Source organism: Hakea prostrata, chromosome 7 (genome assembly GCF_041222555.1).
Source record: "Hakea prostrata isolate BN-2017 chromosome 7, UWA_Hpros_2, whole genome shotgun sequence".
NCBI lineage: Eukaryota > Viridiplantae > Streptophyta > Magnoliopsida > Proteales > Proteaceae > Hakea > Hakea prostrata.
Window position 1 is genome coordinate 347,562 of NC_142606.1, and position 20,989 is coordinate 368,550.

General features: G+C 37.4%; 1 protein-coding gene across 1 annotated transcript; it reads right to left on the reverse strand.

Moving 5' to 3' along the window:
- Positions 1-55: 55 nt before the first annotated feature.
- On the reverse strand, positions 56-20,956 carry UGT80B1 (UDP-Glycosyltransferase superfamily protein). The gene is made up of 15 exons (XM_089164385.1): positions 20,844-20,956; positions 20,133-20,457; positions 17,843-17,994; positions 17,094-17,336; positions 16,853-16,964; positions 14,357-14,527; positions 13,037-13,100; positions 8,763-8,820; positions 8,484-8,661; positions 6,268-6,398; positions 4,036-4,138; positions 2,977-3,053; positions 1,978-2,025; positions 1,594-1,743; positions 56-1,012 (listed from the first exon to the last, which is right to left on the reverse strand). Exons 2-15 carry the CDS (start codon positions 20,272-20,274, stop codon positions 815-817), a joined length of 1,827 nt encoding a protein of 608 aa, XP_089020511.1. The 5' UTR covers positions 20,275-20,457; positions 20,844-20,956; the 3' UTR covers positions 56-814.
- Between the last annotated feature and the right edge of the window lie 33 nt (positions 20,957-20,989).

Genomic DNA, 20,989 nt, shown 5'->3' on the forward strand with positions numbered 1-20,989 from the left:
CTACATCATCTGTGAACTTCTGTGCCAAATAAAGAGTTTTGTTGAGAACTGTCCAAGATTTCTTAGGCTCAAAGGTTTGAATTATCTCAGGAGACTTCAGTGTTTTCTATTCAATTCTGATTTTGGTTGCTTGTCCAGAACGAGACACTGAAAACTCCTGTGCTGAATGAGGATAACATTGCTAAAATGTTGGAACTGTAGCATCTACTTCGCCGTCATTGCGAGGAATCAGCAAACCCTAACAAGCAATTGCTTGTCATTTAAACCGATTTTAGTTGTAGTGGGTTGAAGTTTCTGAACAAATCATGCGTCTCTCAAGGAAATTTACCTTTTTTCTAAACGATCTTATATATTATCCGATTTAGTGTATGGTCATGTTTTCAGCTGTCGATTGGAATTGAGAAATGATGACTATACGGATTATGGTCATGACCTAGCTCTCAGTATCAGTAATAATATTAATTTTGATCCATACCGATTGATATTATGATATAATATTTTTATATCTCGAAGTGAATGAATAAAAGCATAACTAAGAATTACAAAAAAAAAAAACCTATATATTCATCCAAAAAAATAAAAAAATAAAATACAACAAAAATCTCCAATTAATCTCTCGATACAAGAATTTTTTTTTTTGGGGGGTAAAATCTATAGTAGAATAAAACCTAGAAATAATAAGGTGGGGGTCTTCAATCTATCTTCACAAACAACAGGAAACACATAGCAATTAAATGAATGGAAGACCAGATATGGCTGGCCCTAAACAATAAAGAAATGTCTAAACAACATCGAAGGAAAAGAAACTGTACTACTACGAACAAGGAAGACAGCAAATCTTTTCAACTTGTTCAAATAACCACTGTAATATATACGGTTTGTCATTTTCTTCCAACAATGAAGTAGGCATTGGTAGCTCTTCAGGTAAATGACGGTGAAACATATTAACTGCTTCAGCTACACCATCTTCATTCTCCATCTTTTTTGCTAATTCCATTGCCTGTGTCTTTACCTGTAAGTTTCAAATCTCATTGTCAACCAAGACCTCTCACATTTCCATGTTCGTAGCATATACCCATACAAAAGATATCAGATGTGCAATCCATTTCTAAATCTGCTGTTGAATAAAACTCTTGTTTACACCCCCCAAAAGAAAAAAGAAAAAAAAAGAGGAAATGAAAACCTTTTAAACTCTTGTTTACCAATGTGCAGTTTCATGTCTTGAAGGAGGGGTTTCATGGGAATACACTCAAAATAAAGAAGAAGAAGGAGGGGGGGGGGGGGGGTGTTAGTACATGAGACATTCACAGGGGATGGGCTTGAATGTGATAAACTTTCAAACATTTTTCCATCTAGTTTTTGTCAAATTATATAATCCGGCCACTCATAGTTAGAACCCCAAAAAAGAATAATTTTAAATTAAATGATCTTATTACAAGAATACAGATATTGGATAATGTATTAGACAAACAATAGGTTATGCATAAAATATCAGACTGACAACCATTGACTGATTTAAGAGATTAGAAAAGTAATCCAGCTTAAAACAGCTTAACTGATAGCATGAGATTGCACAGATGCAGATCAACTTACCTCAGGCTGAAGCATAAATTGTATTGCATTTGATAGAGACTCAGTAGTTAGCTCAGATATAGGTATCGGCGCTGGTCCCACCCCTATCTGATGCACTCTGTCACCCCAAAAAAATTGATCCCCAAAGAATGGTACAATTGTTGTTGGACACTGGCATAATTATAGACGAGTTAGGGCATTAGATAAAGTTATAAACCACTATTTCCAGAGATAAACATTAATAAAGCATAATTTTATATTAATTTATTGATGCACTTTTAAGAGTGAAAGAAACAAAAGTTTAAACTAGAACTCAAGGATACAGAGGTACGAGCCTATATAACAGATCTTGTTCAATAAGGTCGTGCAAAAGTTTAAATTGATTGACTAAAGAGGAAATATTACCCCAGCCCTTAGTCCTGTGGCTGTTGTACCAGCACCACCATGATGAACCTGTATATCAGCAATAAAACGATTGCAATTTGTATGAGAAATTGAAACTGAGAATCTCACTGAACAGTTGATGTAGATGGAGAACTGCAATGACGAAAGAAAACCAACATGTTGTGATTGATGAGCCATCAGACAGGTCACACTATTTAATAACCACCTTACTACGCTTCTGAAATGTTTTCATAGAAACTACTGTTTAATTACTACATTTTGAAGATCCATATAATTACTACAAACGGTTCAATGTCAGTCTTATGAAGTCCCTTCTAGTGAACACTTTGGAAACTTCCACTGATTGGTAGAATGCTATAGAGCAAGTTTTGTAGACCATATTTTACTTACTGGTCCAACTCTCAGAACTTTACCCAAAAGGAAGGTCAGCTCATCTCTAAATTCTACCCCTAAGTCTGTAACTTGTTAAGGCCAACAACAGTTGACCAACCAACAGGCTGCTGAGTTCTGACATTGGGCCGTTCTAGTTCTAACTGCCAGAACCAGGTTGTTATAGCACCTGACTGTGGACCAAAACAATTATAAAGGATCAGCAAGGAAGTCAACTCAAGTGTACATTAATATTAGAGAAAACGGCTCACTGGTAAGAATGGTAAACCAAGCTGGTCAAGAATCCCAAAGGTCCCAGGATGGGTCAATAAAATTGCAGCTTTGGGGTTTGCAGAATTTGAGTTTCTGCTGCTTTTAGCTTCAGAGTTCCATAAAGAACCTCTGGATTGCTCAGATTAGCTGCTCGAAGGAAGTTGTTCTTTCAACTTCCAGTAAAAAGGCTTGAATTTATAATTTGAATAGTCTCAAATGTTGAGATTCACATTATAACAAAAGCAGAATCACTCCCCATAAAGAATATTTTGTTAAGCTATCATAGCCTTTGATAGTCCTCTTCTCCACTAATCCAGGTAATAAAATATTATGCACAAGAAATACACAGCAACTCACCACAGCAGAGCACTGAGGAAACAGCCAGTCGTGAGGGCAATCCTCAATAAGGAATACATGTTCAGGGGTTTTTTCAACTGCAAATCAGAGTGCATGATAAGAAAATTTGTACCAGGAAAGTCAACATTGAATCAAGTATGCAAGATAGAGGCTAGTTTAGTTGTATCCAAGCATGATTGCATTTAAACGATCACCAAATCATCACATGGCCAATATAAGCTTGAGAAATTGTGGAAAATGATTAATGTGGTAACAGAATCTAATGTAACTATGCAATTCTGCTCAATTTGAGGATGAAACCAGGGAGATGGATGTATTGTTCTACTCAATCGCATGGACCTACCCATGTAGATGATAGCTGAACGTACAACTTAGATTCCCCAATATGTATGCAAAACATGGTTCCAAATGGGGTTTGGACATTGAATCACCAGCTGCCATTCCCAGGATTCAGTATCAGCTCAACCCAATCATCAGCTGCATTTACATTCCCAATACATATATGAACACAGTTCCAACTGGCACTTTCGTAACTGGGATAAGTACTAATTCATCCCCGTGATTTTTTCTTAAGGTCCTATTATTTCTCATGTAAAGTCTATACAGTGGGAAGATTTTCAATTAAAAACTATAAGCTGACTTGCTGAGCAGAGTGTCAGGCTGGATGACAGCTTGGTCAGACTATTCAAACCAGATGGTCAAAATGCAACTCATGAATTAGCATTTAAGAAAAATAATATTTAAATTATCTAGATTAGTTGATCTACTGCATGAACTCAAGCTCAACACCTGTAATAAATTGATCCACCACACAAAACTGAAAATGACTGATGGCTATGTGCAGATTGTTTGGAAAGAGGATTTGAATTTTCTAATGAAAATCATCTGTACAGCGAACAATAAGGGGAGAATGTCCCTGAGATGGAGAGGCCCTATTGAACTGCCTCCAACAGGGTATTTTTTTAATCTATCATTAGATTGCCATCTCCCATTTTGGTAAAGAAACACCATAGAATAATATCAAATAATAAAATGTTGAAGCCAAGGAAGGAAACTTACAAATGCCAAGATCACCCCAACCCCGTCCAATTATCCCTCTTTGTCCTGTATCTTTCAATGCTTCCAAAATAATGTTTGTAGTCTCTTGTGCATCTTCAAGAGGCTAGAAATACAACAATGTATATCTTCAGCAATAAAATATTGAATGTAAATGGACAAACAGTACCTTTCTTATGTAAAACATAGCATAGGCTATAAAGTTCTTCATTCATAACAGATTAAGATTATAAAATGCTCATGCTACCATATAACAATATAGTCCATCAGTTGTAAATGTAAATTAGCTTCTCCAATCATATTATACACATCATGTAGTTTTGGCACAAGAAAATCAGTGAAGAGCATATATTTGGTGAATGACATCTACTGTTATAAACATGGATGAAGCTGGACTACCCACAAACTCGTTTTTGTTCTAAACTGGTTCCAGAATCCAGTCTGTATTTTGTAACACCCAAGCGGTTCACTGATCATGGATAATTGAACTAGTTTTGACCCATTAAATAAACAGCTACTGATTTACCTAGATTCTTTAAGGAGGATTTGAAAGGTTGAAATGTCGACTCAACGATGATGTTCAGGTCAGTATGCTCCTTTCTTCTTTGGGTTTTTTGGTTTGGGGGTGGGGGGTGGCTGGGTGGGTGGAGCAAGCATGAAAAGCTTCTGGCTCATTTCAGATTCATTTGTCTCCACTTCGAACTTGGATTTCCTTTTCCTTCATGATCCCCCCCTCCTATAGTGCATGCATGACAAGCCAAAAAGAATTTACTATTAAACAAAAACAATCCCAAGTCAAATGCAAGATCAGAAGGCCCTCAACTTTGATATTAAACTCTGATGAAAAATTTAAGAAGCAGAACAAAACACACATCGTAAGAAATCAAGCAAACCATGATAACAACCAGTACTAGAATATCATCATAGCTGTTGTCAGTAAAAAATGATAAAATCAAAAAATAAGTGTAGAACTAACTACCTCAGATCAATTAAAGTATTCCCAACTAGTCCAAATAAGTCCAACAGAAGGCAATCACATCTTACCAAATCCTTCTACCAAGTTTACCTAGATAGAGCTCCAGAAATTTTTTTTAACCAAAAACAAGATCCTTTGATATAGTTCCACATTTCTATCCTGTGAACAATTCTGTATGTCCATAGTCCATGCTCTAAAGGGGTATTTGATTATGTTGCTGTTTGAAATTTGCACCTAGTTGAACATATTTTTCCAGTATTAGAAGTTTCAGATGATGGAGAACCCTCAGTTTTCATATCCTCACACTAAAAATCACATCTTTATAGTATTCAAACTTAAATCTGAGCTCAGGAAGTTCATCGAGGGCAAGGGTACAAATTCCAAATTCTTTAGTTAATATTCACTGAGCAGAATTTAGTAAGATGGTTGTGACTTACATCTGCTAATTGGTTTTCAGCTGTTGCATCAATTTGTTTATTTTATGTATCCTGACTAAAACTTCCATCAGCCCAATCATATTCATGCTATCATTCTGTTCCAAACCCTTCAGCTTAGGTGCTAAATTTGCCATTCAACTTTGCAACTTCAGACTACCTCTTCTGCAGGGTAAATTACACCCTCTCTCCTGTCCTCTTACGAATTTTCAACTTTAGTTCAATAAGAAGGGGTTGAAAGACCACCACCCGGTCATGCACCTTGGCTTTTAACTGTGTCTGGGTGCAAAATACTGCCCCACCCACCATGAAGATGCATGGGTGTGGTGGTAATTCCACACCGGGTGGAGTCTGGCACAGGCGCACACCCAGACAAATGACTGGATAGAATCCTTCGCCTGAAAAGTTATATTTGAAAAGCATCTCACAAGAATGTCTTTGACAGTATGTATCATTGTAATACGGGTATGTGGGTAAATCTCCACGGGAATTTTGGTACTTGTCCTATCATGCACTGATTAAGTTATTATAATATATAAACGAAGCAGTAGAGCTTTCAATAGGCAATCAATCATCCCTCAATCAAACATGCATGAAATCAGTTAGGAATCAAAGATAATGTTAACAAGAAGTTAGGAAATTGGGAATGGCCACTTTTTGCCAAATGATATTCAAAAAGAAAATACGGTCAGTTAAAAATAAAACAATACCAGCTTTAAACAAACTAGGGATCTACACAAATCAACTGCAGGAAGTTGAGGCATCTTATTTGCAACAATAACTAACAGAAACTATGCTTCTTGCATTTAATAAAAAGAGGCCTACCATGCTCCCAAACCCTATATATATAGGTTTTGGTCCATCTTGAAGCCATTGTATAAACTCTTTCTGAGGTTGGTATTTCGCCCCAAGGTTTAAGAAACAGAAGCCGAGAACATCAACTAATGGACCCCAGTCTGCAAATTAGTTAAGCACAGTCGTTCTAATCAGTGCCAACATATGATGCATGAAACATAAGAAACTTCCAGCAAATATTCCAGATAAGAAAGCCAATAAAAAAAAATTATGATTCATATAGACCCTAAAATATATAGACATATCAATGCAAAGACTGCACTAAATGTGTTTTTCAAGAATAAAATATTATTATAGTAGAAATGATAAATGTTGTTCTCCACGCAGATCTGCAAGATTTCTATTCAGCCTCCAAATCCAGATTTCTCTTCCCGTATATGAACATCCTAGGTAAAGGCTTTTCTTACTGCTAGTAAAGCGTCTTAACCTGACATTTTGATTGCTCCTTGAGTACTAGCTGATTATTACCACCATTGTGCCTGAACGCATGTATAAGTTACACACACTAGCACAATGAGGCTTTCGAGCCTCCATTTACTAGGCAAATGCATGTAGAAAGCATCTTTTATGTAAACCATCTTTTATGTATTGCTAGTACTAGTACATCAAAGAATTTTTGATTGGCTACTTCTAAATAGCCCAATGTCTATGGAATAGAGAATTATCCTGGACCTACAATGAGGTATTGCCGGTGATTCCAAAATATCGCATTACAAGAGGTGATATGATAAGATTGAATGCAATAGAAATAAGGCAGGGAATGAGTTACCTATTCCTAATGGTAAAAGCAGGCCCTTCCATTTCTGAACTAAGAATCAAAAGGTTTATTGATCCCTCCCCCCCCCCCCCCCCATAATAGGCACATACAAATGATTGTATGTCAAGTAACACCAAAAGTATTGGTCTCAGAGCCTCAGAGGATGGAATGTCGCATCGGTGGTCTCCAGCCCTTGGATTGACTCGAGTGCCACTGACCATGTTTCGGCTACCAGACTTGATTAGGAGTGTTCATTTGTTTCTTCAAGTGTAAGGTTGTAACCTAGGCAGGTTTCTGATTTGATGAAATGATTTGATTAAGTTGTTTATGGTGCTTAAGCAGCAAAGGAATTATGGAAGACCTTCGATATGCAACCTAACCCTATGAAACTTCCCCCTTTTTCATCTTCTGAAGTTTGGTTTCACTGCCAACCAGATCTGAACTTTTACCCCAGCAACAGATCCAGTTGCAAGGTCTACACTATTGGATTGTGGGTTTCTAATGCTTTTTGGGGGTGCATTTCTAGCATGTCTATCACTGTGATTCATTAACTGAAACCTCAGGTCGCCGTGGTGTTGTGAATAACAGCTATCCTCAAACAATCTGTTTTACTGCTGGTTTTCTGCTTCTTGTTTGGTGGTTGAAGCCAACACCTAAGATTTGTCTTCCTTCAATAGCCTCTTATTTCTTTAACTCTATTTTTTATTGAAGTTATAACTAGTTTTTTTTTTATCCTCTTTGCCCTTGTAGGATTCCCTTCTCCCCACGAGTCCTGGTCTTTAATTTCACTTTCCATAATTTCCCTTCCCATGCTCAATTTACACAACCTTCAAAGTCTGCATCATTCAGTAAATCTAATTCCAATTAGCTCTTCTTTGACAATCAATCTAATCCAAACTTTTGTTCAATCAAGTAGGCCCATAAGCAACCCAAACAGGGTTTCAGTCTGATCAACTACTGGTGATCACTTTCATGTGGTTTAATAAAATAAGTTTCATAAAGTTAAAAACCAATTCCAAGTGCTGAGAATACTGGCATTTATGAAAAATTACAGACTTTAGGATCACTTTTAGGGAACTTTCCAGCTTCTCTTGAGCTGAAGCATGACCAGTGAGATTACTGTGGGTACCACATGGACCCACCGATATCCATCCAAGTTTGCCACATGGAATGTAACTATAACAAGGTATGCATAGAGTTATCACCTCCAAATATCTCACTACCTGCCTTCCATCTAAAGGTGTTAATATGGAATTTACTCCCTGAACTAACCAAAATTAAGAATTTCTCAGGAGGACATCTTTGACAACAGCACTCACACAATGACAGACAAAACACAATCGACACTAAGGGGGGAAAAAAAGAGAGAGAGAAAGAAAACTGATTATCAGGGCACTCAAGAGTCAAGAAGAATGCAGGAGATCATTACCCTTTGGCTTTGGCACAAGATGAGGACTCCACATATACCCTGTTGGCAAATGAGATATTGATCCATGGTATGTGCTGAAGTACGCAATAGGAGCAAGTTTCAACTTCCTTTTCCTAAATGCATTAACGAATCCTCCAAGGCCCCACCATATCAACAAATCCACTATAAAGTATGAAAGCTGGATGGAGAATGATCAAATTTGTAAGAAAGTGGATACAGGAAAATAACAGAGATGTTCAATTCACAGAACACATAAGTTTAGGCACTGCCAAAGCATACCCGATAACCAGCAGCTTGAGATACACGTGCCAGTGGATGCGGAAATTCATGTGTTGGCCTGCCTATATATAAAAGTAAGTAAGAAGGTGCTCACTGCCTCAAATCTCAATTGGGAGAAACTAAAACAATGACAAAAGGCATATCAATTTGACACAGAAATTTTTTTTTTTTTTTTTTTTGGGGGGGGAGGGGGGTGGGGTGGGGTGGGGTGGGGAGTGGGGGAACTTAATTTGATGTGATTGAAGAAAATTGATCTTGCTATCTTCCAGAAGAAAATTATCTGATCTTCGTGTAATCCAGCCATGCTTCAATGGAAATTACAATTGAGTCTTTTTCTGCTTTGGGTAGTTTAGGAATGATCATCTTTCCCTCCAAGAATTTGGTATAATTTAATATGATTCATAATCGTAAACAAACTGGTGGATAATTTAGGAAATATAAGGCTCTAACGTAAAATATTGAACATTTTTCTTACACAATACGAACAGCAACAGGTAAACAAATCTATGTTTTTAACATACAAAATTACACTAGCATTTCCTAAAAGTTTAAGTGTTAATGTAAAATGCTGAACATTATTACACAATAACAATAGCAACAGGCAGATAAATGGCATTCTTGACGTATCCATTTACACCACCGTTCTCTAGCAGTTCAAATGATCGACTCCTGAGGAGTATATAGAACGTTTGCCAAGATATTTCTTCTCCCTTGGTATTGTGTATAGGAAATGCAGTATGAGCTCCATCTGCAAGGACCATGGGATCATGGCCTGCACGTTTAGGGAATTGTAAATGTATACGCTTATACTGACCTTCCCAAACAGTTTGAGCTCCAGATGAAACGATAACAAACACAGCATTCACATGAAAATACAGAATGATTTTACCTTTGGAACTACAAGCTAGTCTTCTAGAAAATAGGATTTGCAAAAGGTATATAGAATATTATAATCAGTATCTGGATCATATTGAAAGGGTGGTTTTCAGAGTATCTAATAGGAATGACTCATTATATGCATGAAAATTATAGTTTCCAAAAAAAACTCTTGGAAGTGTATGTGACGACAACTTTGATGAAAATGATCAAGGCACACATGAAACCTTTTAGGATATATGCAACATAAAGTTTTGAAGCATAACATAAAATAGATGTACTGATATTGTTTTATCACAAGGTGTTAGGTGGTCGAACCCAATATACTTTCACTTGGCGTCTGATCGTCGGAGATAAGGTAATAAATATTTCCATTCACAAGTGTGCCAAGTTATTTCCGACATTAATCTTTTCTAATATTTATTATTCACTGGTATACATGGTTTTCATGGAACAACCATATGGAACATGCAACCATAGTTTCCAACATTAATCTTTTCTAATACTTATTATTCTCTGGTATACATAGTTTTCATGCAACAACCATATGGAACATGCTCTTAGAAAGACAAAAGAAGGCTGAGATACTGAGTTGCAAAGGAACCCTTATCAGTCTACCTTTTGAACCTCGGTAAACTGCAATGACTGTGACTGCAACTCCAGATGAAGCCAAATTAAGACCATCACCTGTCTCACAATACCAAAGTTTTCTTTTGGGGTGGTTGGTTGGTGGTACCACATACAACATGTATTGTATTGGTGCACACTAATACCACATCGATCAATTCCAACAAAGAATTGAACCCCAGAGGGCCAGAGCCATCTTTTTTTTTGGATGATTAAATAATTCATTACCAAAGAGAATAAAAGGAAATCCAAGAGCACAAGTGACAAAGCCCAGGCAAAGTGCCTCAACTAACAAGCAACCAAAGAGGCATTGAGCCAAGCAACTACCTAAGAGCAACAATTGAAGCAAACTCGATACACAAGAACAAGTGGCCCAATGCCAAAGCAAGAGGCATCGAGCCTAGCAACATTTGAGAGCAACAATAAAAGAAAACTAGTTATATAGCACAAGAGGCCCATAGCCATACATAGAAAGGGCCCCACCTAAACCAACGCAGTCTCTCGTTCGATTCTAGCCATGAGAAGACTTTCTTATAACAATGTACATAGACTTATGCCGTAGCACCACAATTGCAGCGAAGGTAGCATCACAAGATTCAAACAAAGAACGAAGAGAACAGATCATAGTTCAAAACACAGTCGGAGAGTTCAACATTGATAGTCCTCATAGCTTTCCCCCAAAGCTAAAGAAGCCATCAATGGCTAGAACCCTCGACGAATTGAAGCGAACCCCAGAAACAGGAAGGGAAGAGGAGAAGAATCTGGATCTGAGGTTGAGCCTGAAATGGAGAGATCAACAATGATGGCCCTTATGGCTTACCCCCCAACTAAGAGAGGCCAAAGAGGAAAAGAACCCTCAACGATATGAAGCTAATCCCAGAAATAGAAAGGGGAGAGAGAGAGTGGAGGAGAGATGGAGAGAGGAGAAGAATCCGTATCAGAGTTCGGAGTCGAGTTGAAGAGAACGGCAACAATACCCTTCAGGCTTCTCCCCCAACACCAAGGAGCCATTGGAGCCATCGAGATTGGAAACCTCAACAAACAAAGATGAACCCTAAAATGGCCTCAAACACCCCTTCTTCTTTTTACAGAGGCCGGGAGAACAGGAGAAGATGAGGAGAAGAGAGAAAAGGAGTAGCGGAGAGGGAGTTTGGATCACAGAACTGATATGTAGCTCGACCACTCCACCAAAGAAACAGAAGGAGAAGAAACAAAGAGAAGAAGAGAATCAAAGGGAAGAGAGCAAGTTTGACCCAACCTCAGGAGAGAACAAGAGAGGAGGAGAAGCAAAGGGAAGAGAGCAGATCTCAAATCTAAGATCATGATCGACCTAGCCTCTACAAAAACAAACCAAAGGGAGGAGAAGGGTGCTTAGATAAGAGAGCACGACGAGAGGCGGAGGAGGAGGAGAAGAGCGAGAGGAGGAGAGGGTGGCGGAGAGACACATGGCGGAGGACCACTAGTGTTTCTCCGCCTCTAGAGACACCGGTCGAGGAGAAGAGAGAGATGAAGAGAGAGGAGATGGAGAGAAGGAGGCGGAGAGACACACAATGAAGGACCACCAGCGTCTCTCCACTTCCAGAACTGTTGGACGAAAACCTAGTAACCAGCTGCCAAACAGTTGCCAACTTTTTCTATTTCTTCCTTGAACTGCTGTAGATCTGGCTTTACTATTGTCTCCTCAAAACCCAGAGGCATGAAGGTTTAGATCGATGGAGTTGCAGCTACGGTTCGAAGGATCTCCTTGCTTCTAGGGTTCGACGGCCTTGAGTAACTTCAGCAAGCTGGGCAAGATCTTCTGTAATTGCAATGCTTGAAACACCAAATTGCCGGGTTTTGACCCCCAGAGCCAGGTTGATTCCAGATCCCCCCTCTTTTTTCTCCCCTTGTGAGTTCATATATACATCATTCATCCGAAAAAATAATTTAAACAGTGGATTTGTACTTTAAATCAGTTGCCTTTTCAGTGAGATTATATCTCTTGCCCATTCAATAGTGGAGCAAAGGGAAGAGGGAGACAATAGAAGATGTTATCTTGTAAATTTATCCTCCTTGTCAAAATGATGATGTTCATTAGGTGTCCATATAATAAAATGTTCTAGAGGAAATATCAAAATTTACCTTAATCAACTTAAAACATAATTTAAAATTGTAGCTTTGCACATGTACAAGATCGATTGGCAACTAGGAGAAGAAACATCAAAGAGGTTGAACACATGATCTCTCAGCCATGATACCATGTAAAGTTTCCATCCCAAAATTTTGGATTTTTAGGTGGAGAGACTCTGAAGTGTATAAGGAGACAAGTGGCTTGTTTGTAGCTGATATGGGATTATTCTCCCGACAGTAGAAATGAAAAAGATTTGAAGGTGAAGCAAAAGAAAAGAAACATACATGTAATTGTGACGTACATGAACTTAGAAAATAATTATCATTTTAAAGAAAAGAAATATACATGTATTTGAGACATACATGAACTTAGAAAATAATTATCATTTAGCGATATTATCGATTTAATACATTACCCTATTGATAAATTGTTTGCTATTTTATACTTGATTATTTGTTGACTCTGGTCTTAGTTTTTAGGTTTATTCACCTGCAGCAAAATTTTCATCACCAGGGCAGCAAAACAGCCCCTGAAATCAACGACCAAGCCATATTCCAAGCAGTAAGAATATCCATCATTATGTATATACTTCAATTGAAAAAGGAAAATAAATTGCAAGGCATGTAAATTAAAATAATAACAATGATTACTAATCACTCACGTCCAGGGCATTGTGAAGAAGATGTGCAGGGGTACACCAAGACCTTCGGCAACATGTGCATGTCCTACAAGAATAAGAATATCTCAGAATGTTAAAAGAAACTCTCCAAAGGAAAGAAAGAAAGTCTAAGACATCTCAACACCAGAAAAAATGGAGAAACAAACTCATCCCACTAATCAGGGTCCTGATCTAATTTTAGTTTGAGATGCTCTTAAAAAATGGCTATTAGGTCATTTACACCCGGTTTCTTTTTGGGATTGATCCTATATATAAACTTGTTGTTCTTCCTTTCTAGGATACCTGATAAATGAACTTTTGATGAGTTCCTATTCACATTCCATGATTCGATATCCAACATTTAAGAATTTCCCATCCAAACTATTGTTTGAATGCACATTCCTATATACATTGATCGTTCCTATTCACTGTCCATGATTCGATATCCAACATTTAAGAATTCCCCATCCAAACCATTGTTTGAATGCACATTCCCATGTACATTGATCTGCTCTCAAGACTCAACAAATTTATTGCTCTTTGTATCAATAAAAATATGTTACATCAAGAGTGATGCATTTCACTAAATCTATGTTAGAACTTCCACAATTGACAACTGAAGCACACTCAACAATAAGAAAAGAAATGCATAAGCTAAAGAATCAAGTGCTGGATTATGGGGAATGCCCCTTTTCTTTTCGTGCCCCTTCTCCAGATCTCTCTGGGAAAAGCCATTGCTTCCATTTGGCCCCATTCGAGGCGATCCTATGGATTTTTTCGAGATTGGTCTTGGATTTTAAGAAACTTTTCAGGCTCTTCCATTTGCAATCGGATTGGTAAGCTAGTGTATTGTGCCTTGATCCATCACCTTTGGTGGGAGCCCAATCTTAGGAGATGGACTCCCAAATCCCGCTCTATAGATTAGATTTGAAATGCCATATATTTTGATGTTTCCTCAAGGTTGATGGCCATTCCCCATTCCCCTGTTGATGATACCCCAAGGAACAAGCTTATTGTTGTCTCCTAGGGTTTTAATTCTCCTTTTCGAACTTCTTTTTAAAGGCCTTGTTCTCTTGTTTTCTTGCTTTCAATATATTCTTTATTCATCCAAAAAAAAAGTGCTGGATTAAAAACAATTAGTGTGCATCTTTGAGTGGAAAAATTTCAAAACATAGGATCACAAATGACTTAGTAAAGAAAATAAGACAAAAGTTCTTTTTTCGTTTATCAAGATTTTGATTATCCATCAAAAAGAGTAACAACAACAACAAAAGGGAGACAAGTGAAATGGTAGTTTCATTTTCAACACATGGGAGAACTCACCATAAGCAGGAGGGTTCGCAATTATTGCCTGAGCTCTAAAAGGAGCACCAGTATCTATATCTGGTTCTGTGCAAGCTGGAAGCAACGAATAAATTACGTCTTTCATTTGCTTCCTCTGCAAAGCTATTTCTCCAGGTGCAGATGGAAGAAATCCCTTATTTCTTACCATACCTGTTGTTCAGAAAAAAGTTTTTAGTTTGGGAAGCTCTTACGAACACAACAGTGTACCAGACATATTAGAGAAAAAAAATCCTGGATAGAGCACAAAATGTCCAGTAAAATGCATGCTTATGAAATACAGTGAGCATAATTATCAGCACCCAGAAAATTAATTCATCAAGCGCTTTGACACTTGCCAACCTCTTCGGATTCTCTTCCTTGTGTGTGTACGAGACTACGAGTTACTATTTCCCGCTATTATTACAAATTTAAAAATAAAGCAGTAGAGGGTCATATTGCCCCTATGATTTTGACAATACAACTTAATATTTGTTATATTTCTAAGTGATGCAGAATGTTCTTGCAAAGAAGCAACAACAACCTTGGTTGGATTGCAAGAAGACTGGTAAGATGTTGGTCAAGTTCTATGTGGGAGGCCTAGTCAATATCTCTCTTCCTTTCTCTTTTATTCCTCCCACAGAACACCTTCCCACTCCCAAAAAAGAATGAAATTATTGAAAAAGCAAAGACCCTTAAAAAGTAAAAATATAATAATAAGGTCTTCAAGTTCTATTTAGATTCTCTTCACTCATTCTTGCACGCGCTACTTTACTCTTTCCAATTTTTTGCAAGTTCTATTTCCACTAATTGTTATCTAAGGTCTTCAAGTTTTGTACAATCCCACTGATTCCACCAATGGTCTATTTCCACACAGCCCTCCCCGACTGCTGCAGCAGCACCTTTTTGCTCACTAAAGTTTCTTTCTAAACCTGTTTAGTGTTGTTTTCGGAGTACCATTACGTTTCCAATTTGATGACCACTTGCTACTCTTTGATTTGACTGCTGGGTTTCTAAAGTAACAAAATCTGAATGCATTTCTCACGAAGTATTATTTTTCATTCATGCTGATTATTTTAGATCTAACCCTTGTGTTAGACTGCAATTTTGCTGGAAAACCCTGAACTATACCTAATCTATTTGACCTGGCTATATCAGGGTTTGGACCCCAATGGATTATCCTCAGGCAGGTTGCTGAAACATTTTATTTTAATGGTACACGAGGTTCTAAAGCACTGCTGCATATTCTAATACCAGCCATTGGGTTACTGAATAGCCACCACGCTGACATCTTAAGGGATCTATAACACTACAAACTGTGTGCCATTCACCATTTGCCTTCCATTATTTGATGTGGTATTCCATTGAGGCTGAAAACCAAAGTAGCTTCTTGGATATATTAGGCCTTGACCACATATACATTATTATTATTTTTTTTTGGCAAATTGCACCGACACCCCAAAATAGAAGCCGTAATGCATTGACATCCCATTTTAAGTTTGAAAAGCATTCATCCCCTTTTCTGTTAGAATGGTTAGTATTAGATATGAAAATACCATTATACCCTTTCACAACTAAAATAGAAAGACCAATGTAACCACTCATATCCTCCGTTCCAAGAAAAATGATCGGTGGTATGCAGCAATAATCTCATCTTATCTATCAGTCTGAAATCCTCCTCTCTTTCTATCTCTCTCTTTTAGGCACAACTGAAGAACTGAAACTAAAAACAAACAAGAAAGAAGAAGAAGAAACAGAGGAAGGCATCTCTCTCCTTTGTGCAAAAGAAGAAGCTGAAATTGAAAGAAACTTTCTTCCAACTGCAGAGAAGGAAAAGGAATAATGAGTAGAGCTTCAAGTTTGAGCGGTCAAGAACTCTAAAATTGGAAGAAACTAACAATCAATCAATCAATCAATCTCTCGCAAAATAATAGCTGAAACTAAAAGGAAAAAAGAAAAGAGAGGAAGAAACAGAGCAGAAGAATTTCCAATTTGACCACAATCGAAAGTTCAGCAAATTTGGTGTTGCTGATTTGTACCAATTGACTTTATAATGAAATGTTTTTGTTGATTTTTATTCTTACAACTTGATTTGGATTTCAAAAAGCTCGGCTTTTGATTTTCAATGGCAGTTCAGGGTTTTTAGAAAATAAAGGGAGAGGAAGAAGACATTGCAGGTAGGATAGGTTAACATTGTAAACTTGTATACAATCAGCGGTAGTTTTGGAATTAAAATGACTCAAACAGTGATTTAACAGAAAAATACTGACGGATTGGACTAATGTGTCTAGTGTAAGTCCAACTGTGGAAAAGGGGTGTCAATGCATGAAGGCGTTTGTTTTGGGGTGTTGAAGCAATTTGCTTGGGGGTTTTCTTTTTTTTTTTTTTTTTTGGGGGGGGGGGGGAAGGGGTTGACATTAAGAAAGGGCACAAATAAACCAATTGAGCATCCATCAGATAAATAGTCAAAGACATCAGAGACAGAAATTGACCACTTACACCTTGCCAAAATCCGAGGATCACCACCCAGTGGATAGAACTCTACACCAGCTGAGCGAACAAAAGTGCAGAAGTTAGCATGAGTTGCCAATCTGACATGGTGACCATATTCCTGCAAAGTTGACAAACATACACTAATGATTCATAAATATGGAAAAGTTCTAAATGCATCACATGTGATTCTGCCAGAGATACAATCATACGACTAAAAAATTGAAAACAAAGACTGATGATAGCATGCCTGAAGTCTCTTTGCAATAGCTAAGAAAGGTTGAACATCTCCTCTTGTACCCACAATAAGCATGGCAATATTCAGTCTTGGAATTGATTTATTGAATCCAGTAATAGTATCTTCAGTACTAGTGGGCGCCTGATTAACAGCATCAAGCTCCAGCAATTCTGAAGCTACAGGCGCACTTCGAAACACATCAACCGCAACAGTCCCATCATTTTGGATTTTGACCAGATCCACAATAAATTTTTTCTGAGAACCAATAGATTTAGTTTATGAAGAAGCCAAAATATAGGATAGGAAGTACCAAGTAGAAGACAATGTTAGAAGTCAAGCAACAAATAACCTGACAGAAAGGAAAACATGGTGCTTGTAGAACATAAAGGTTGAAAACTGAAAGATACAAGGATGAGGAAATAAAAGTTTTGGACTTCATGTGACATGTCTGCCTGGACAACAGATTATGGAAGCTAGAGATGCACAATATACCACAGGCAATGTATAGCACGATAACAATATTTCAGGCATATATTCATCCAGTTTTGGTGTATGAAACTGCATAGAAAGTTCTTTCAATCACAGAATCATACTCATGTCTATAAAATTGTAAGCAGACATGGATTTACGTGCAGTGAACTACTGGCAAGTCCTTTTAGTAGGAGAATCATATAGTTATGTTTATATAAATGTCATCAGACTTAAATCTAGATGCATCAAAGTTGATAGACAAATGCAAATACTGCAATTTGGATATTTACCTTTTCACTTTCTGACAATTTGTCCAATTTCAATTCACGCTTTGAACTTTCTTTTTTTCCAGTCTTAGACCTAAATAACAGAGGTTCATGGAGGCTGTCAACTGACAAATCGTTTTGACCAACCGCTGGTGCAGTATGAAAGTGCTCCAAGCCTTCAAGAGACATGTTTCAGAATAAGTATTTTATAACACAAGCTTTACATATACATAGCATTTTCAACTAATATAATATCGGATCAGTAAATTAAAAAGGATGAAAATAACTAGATGGGATCAGCATAGGATAAGATAATGATCACAAGGCTAGCACCACAACATTATTTGTTTCTGACCAAGGTAAAAGCTGTCCCAAACATTAAAATAATAACAGAAATAACAAAACTGAAATTCCTGTACATTTTAGCATAGAACTTAAAAGCAATTCCAAATACCATAAATGTGTTCCCCAAAAAGTCTAACTCAGTCAACTGAAATGAATAGCAATCTTGGGACCAAAAGCAAAATAATAGAAAGAAGTAAATAAGGAGAGAAGTAAGGGTATTTTGGAAAGTGAGGAAATAGAGTTAAAGAGCTAGCATATTATGGCGAAGGAGTTACCTTCAACAAAAGAAGAAGAGCATAAGACAAAACTTATTAAGATAGAAGTATGAAACAGAATTAAAGAGGAAGTAAAAACAAAAACAGCAAGTTACATATACACCCCTGGATTTGCTCTTCTCTTCTCTGCTTCTGTTGTTGTTGTGGTGTTATTTGGCTTCACTTCAACAATAATACTTCAATTATAATGGAGGGAAAACTGAGTTGTGGGGTAAAATGTGAATATACTATTGGGATTGTGGAAGGGATAAGCACATTTGGGTGTTGGAATTTGAAGAAAAAACCAAGATGGTTCGCTTGTGTCTTTGTGCTATAGAACGGTTCATGTGAGTTTTACATGTCTTTAAACAAATTTCAAACTACCAGAAAACAGTGATTGGAGACAAGGAGTTTGGAATTCAAGACAGTGATAGAGTTCAGTGTCCATCATGCACACATGTAATGAATTTGATAACCCACCTATGTGGATATGGATCCTAGTATGGCTTTCTGATCTTCTCAGAAACCAACAAGATGTAAGTTCAGAACTTACAAAAGAATGAGTTTGCAATAAACTTCTCAACCAGAATATGTCATACCCAATTGAACATTGTCAAGCAGAATTGAGACTATGAGAATAAACATACTCTCTGACAAATTAAACATACTCCAAATTAAAAGATGAAACAGGCAGGGTATATTGGGAGAACAACCACTGAACTACAAGGCAACTGAGTAAATGTAAGTTCTTGTCAAGTGGTGAAGTGGGTTTGCTTTAAACAGCTTCAACAAAAGAGAATTAGTAAACCCAGAGATTGAATCAGAAGTTCAGAAACAAAGAGAGAGAGAGAGAGAGAGAGAAAATCCAACCCAAAAACCAGAAACTCCAGTGGTGCTTCCAATCCCAAACTCATCTAAATTGGTCTTCCCAACAATATGTGCTCCAGAATCTCACAACTTCTTCACTGATGTGTCATCAATAGCTGGCTAATGTTCCTCTAGAATCCGAGAACCCACCCTTCAATGGCATCTCAACAATGCAAATATAATCTTTAACTCCTACCTGTACACCTGCCAACAGACCCGATTCTTTATTCCTCACAAATATTCCTTTGTCGGGGATATGGAGAGAGCTCAGAATTGGTGGGTCTGCTTAGCGCAGCTGACTTAAGTCACAATATTCACAATATTCTAGTCAAAGCATAGATGCAGAAATGCAAGGTGAAAGACAAGATCAGATTAATGAGATAGGAAGTAGAAATTGATCATCAGAACAACATAGGGTTCTCCTTTTCTCCATGGTCACCATAGAGTGTGATAAATCAGACACTTCAGTGCTTTGATTGTGGTTCAATCTGTAAAACAGTGCCTACTGTACTAGTTATTAGATAAATTATCGAGAACTTTTAATCCTTGATATTTCTAAACAATAGAAACCTAAGAATCTGACAATTAAAAACCCTGGGGAAAAATTAGCTGAATTCTGAAAGTTAACTGTCATTAGTTGAATTTCCCAACCACATTTTACTTTTTTTATATCAATTTGTTTAGTAAACCAAATTTCTTTTAGATTTATAAGGATGAGAGAAGAAAACAAAAACAATAGATCATCGAATAAGGTTAGTAGGATGGCGATTAATTCCTTTTTTTCTGATCCTGTTCCTAAGTTATGCATGCAAACTAAAGATACACAACTCAGGCATGTTCATACTTACGTTTATGTGGGGAAGAACTGACATCGTCCGACTGAACAATCTCCGCAGCTGATGAATAACGCATATAAATTTGCTCATCTTCCGCCACCTGCGGAGAAGCAGATTCTAAACTGCGTGAAGGCCCAGTCTCCTTGCTCTCCATCTCATATAGAGACAGGTGTAGTCTCAACAACAGAACCGGACTTGAGCAGAGCTCCAATTGCCAAGGGGAAGGCGATAGAGAGCTGACAGATATCTGAGGAAGTTGACATTAGAACTCGAAGATGGAGACCTGCCAAGGTCTTCTTCGATCGATTCACTAACCAGTACAGCTCCTCGCCTACACCTAACAGTCAATCAAACACGCAATTCAATTAACGGCTCGCCCCAAGAAGAAGTCAAAACTGAAAGCAAAGAACCTGCGAATCAACACCTAATCCAACTTCGTCTATAACAGAAAGATAACGTGCTTTATTAATAAAGAAAATTAAAAGCTTGGAAGCGGGAAACTTCCAAGCTTGTCTTTGGAAAGCAATAAAAGAATATGAAAAAAAAAAACTCATGGCAAACAGAACAACTACTACAGAATACCATGAAATCTATATTTCCAGCAAGAAATTCTATCGGAAACTTAGAAGAAAAAAATTGAATTAACCGCAATCGGGAACGAACAATTATCCAAGGAACTACAAACGAAATTGAAAGACAAGCAACGATACAACGCAGACTAACCTGAATTTGATCGAAACGGAGGAGAAGGAAATGGAGTCCTGAATTTAATGGAGATTAGGGAAACTTGCTCGAACTGCAATAGTGATTTTAATAATGTTTTACTATTGCAGCCATTGTAGATACCGTAACTTTGATAATAGAAGTTC

Bases quoted from the DNA above. Each gene is read 5' to 3' on its own strand.
- UGT80B1 (XM_089164385.1), bottom strand. From the start codon at position 20,274: ATGGAGAGCAAGGAGACTGGGCCTTCACGCAGTTTAGAATCTGCTTCT. The intron at 8,821-13,036 runs GTGAGTGATTAG...ATATATAGGCAG, and splicing joins TTCTTCACAATGCCCTGGAC to GCCAACACATGAATTTCCGC. The intron at 1,744-1,977 runs GTAATATTTCCT...TAATTATGCCAG, and splicing joins CCACAGGACTAAGGGCTGGG to TGTCCAACAACAATTGTACC.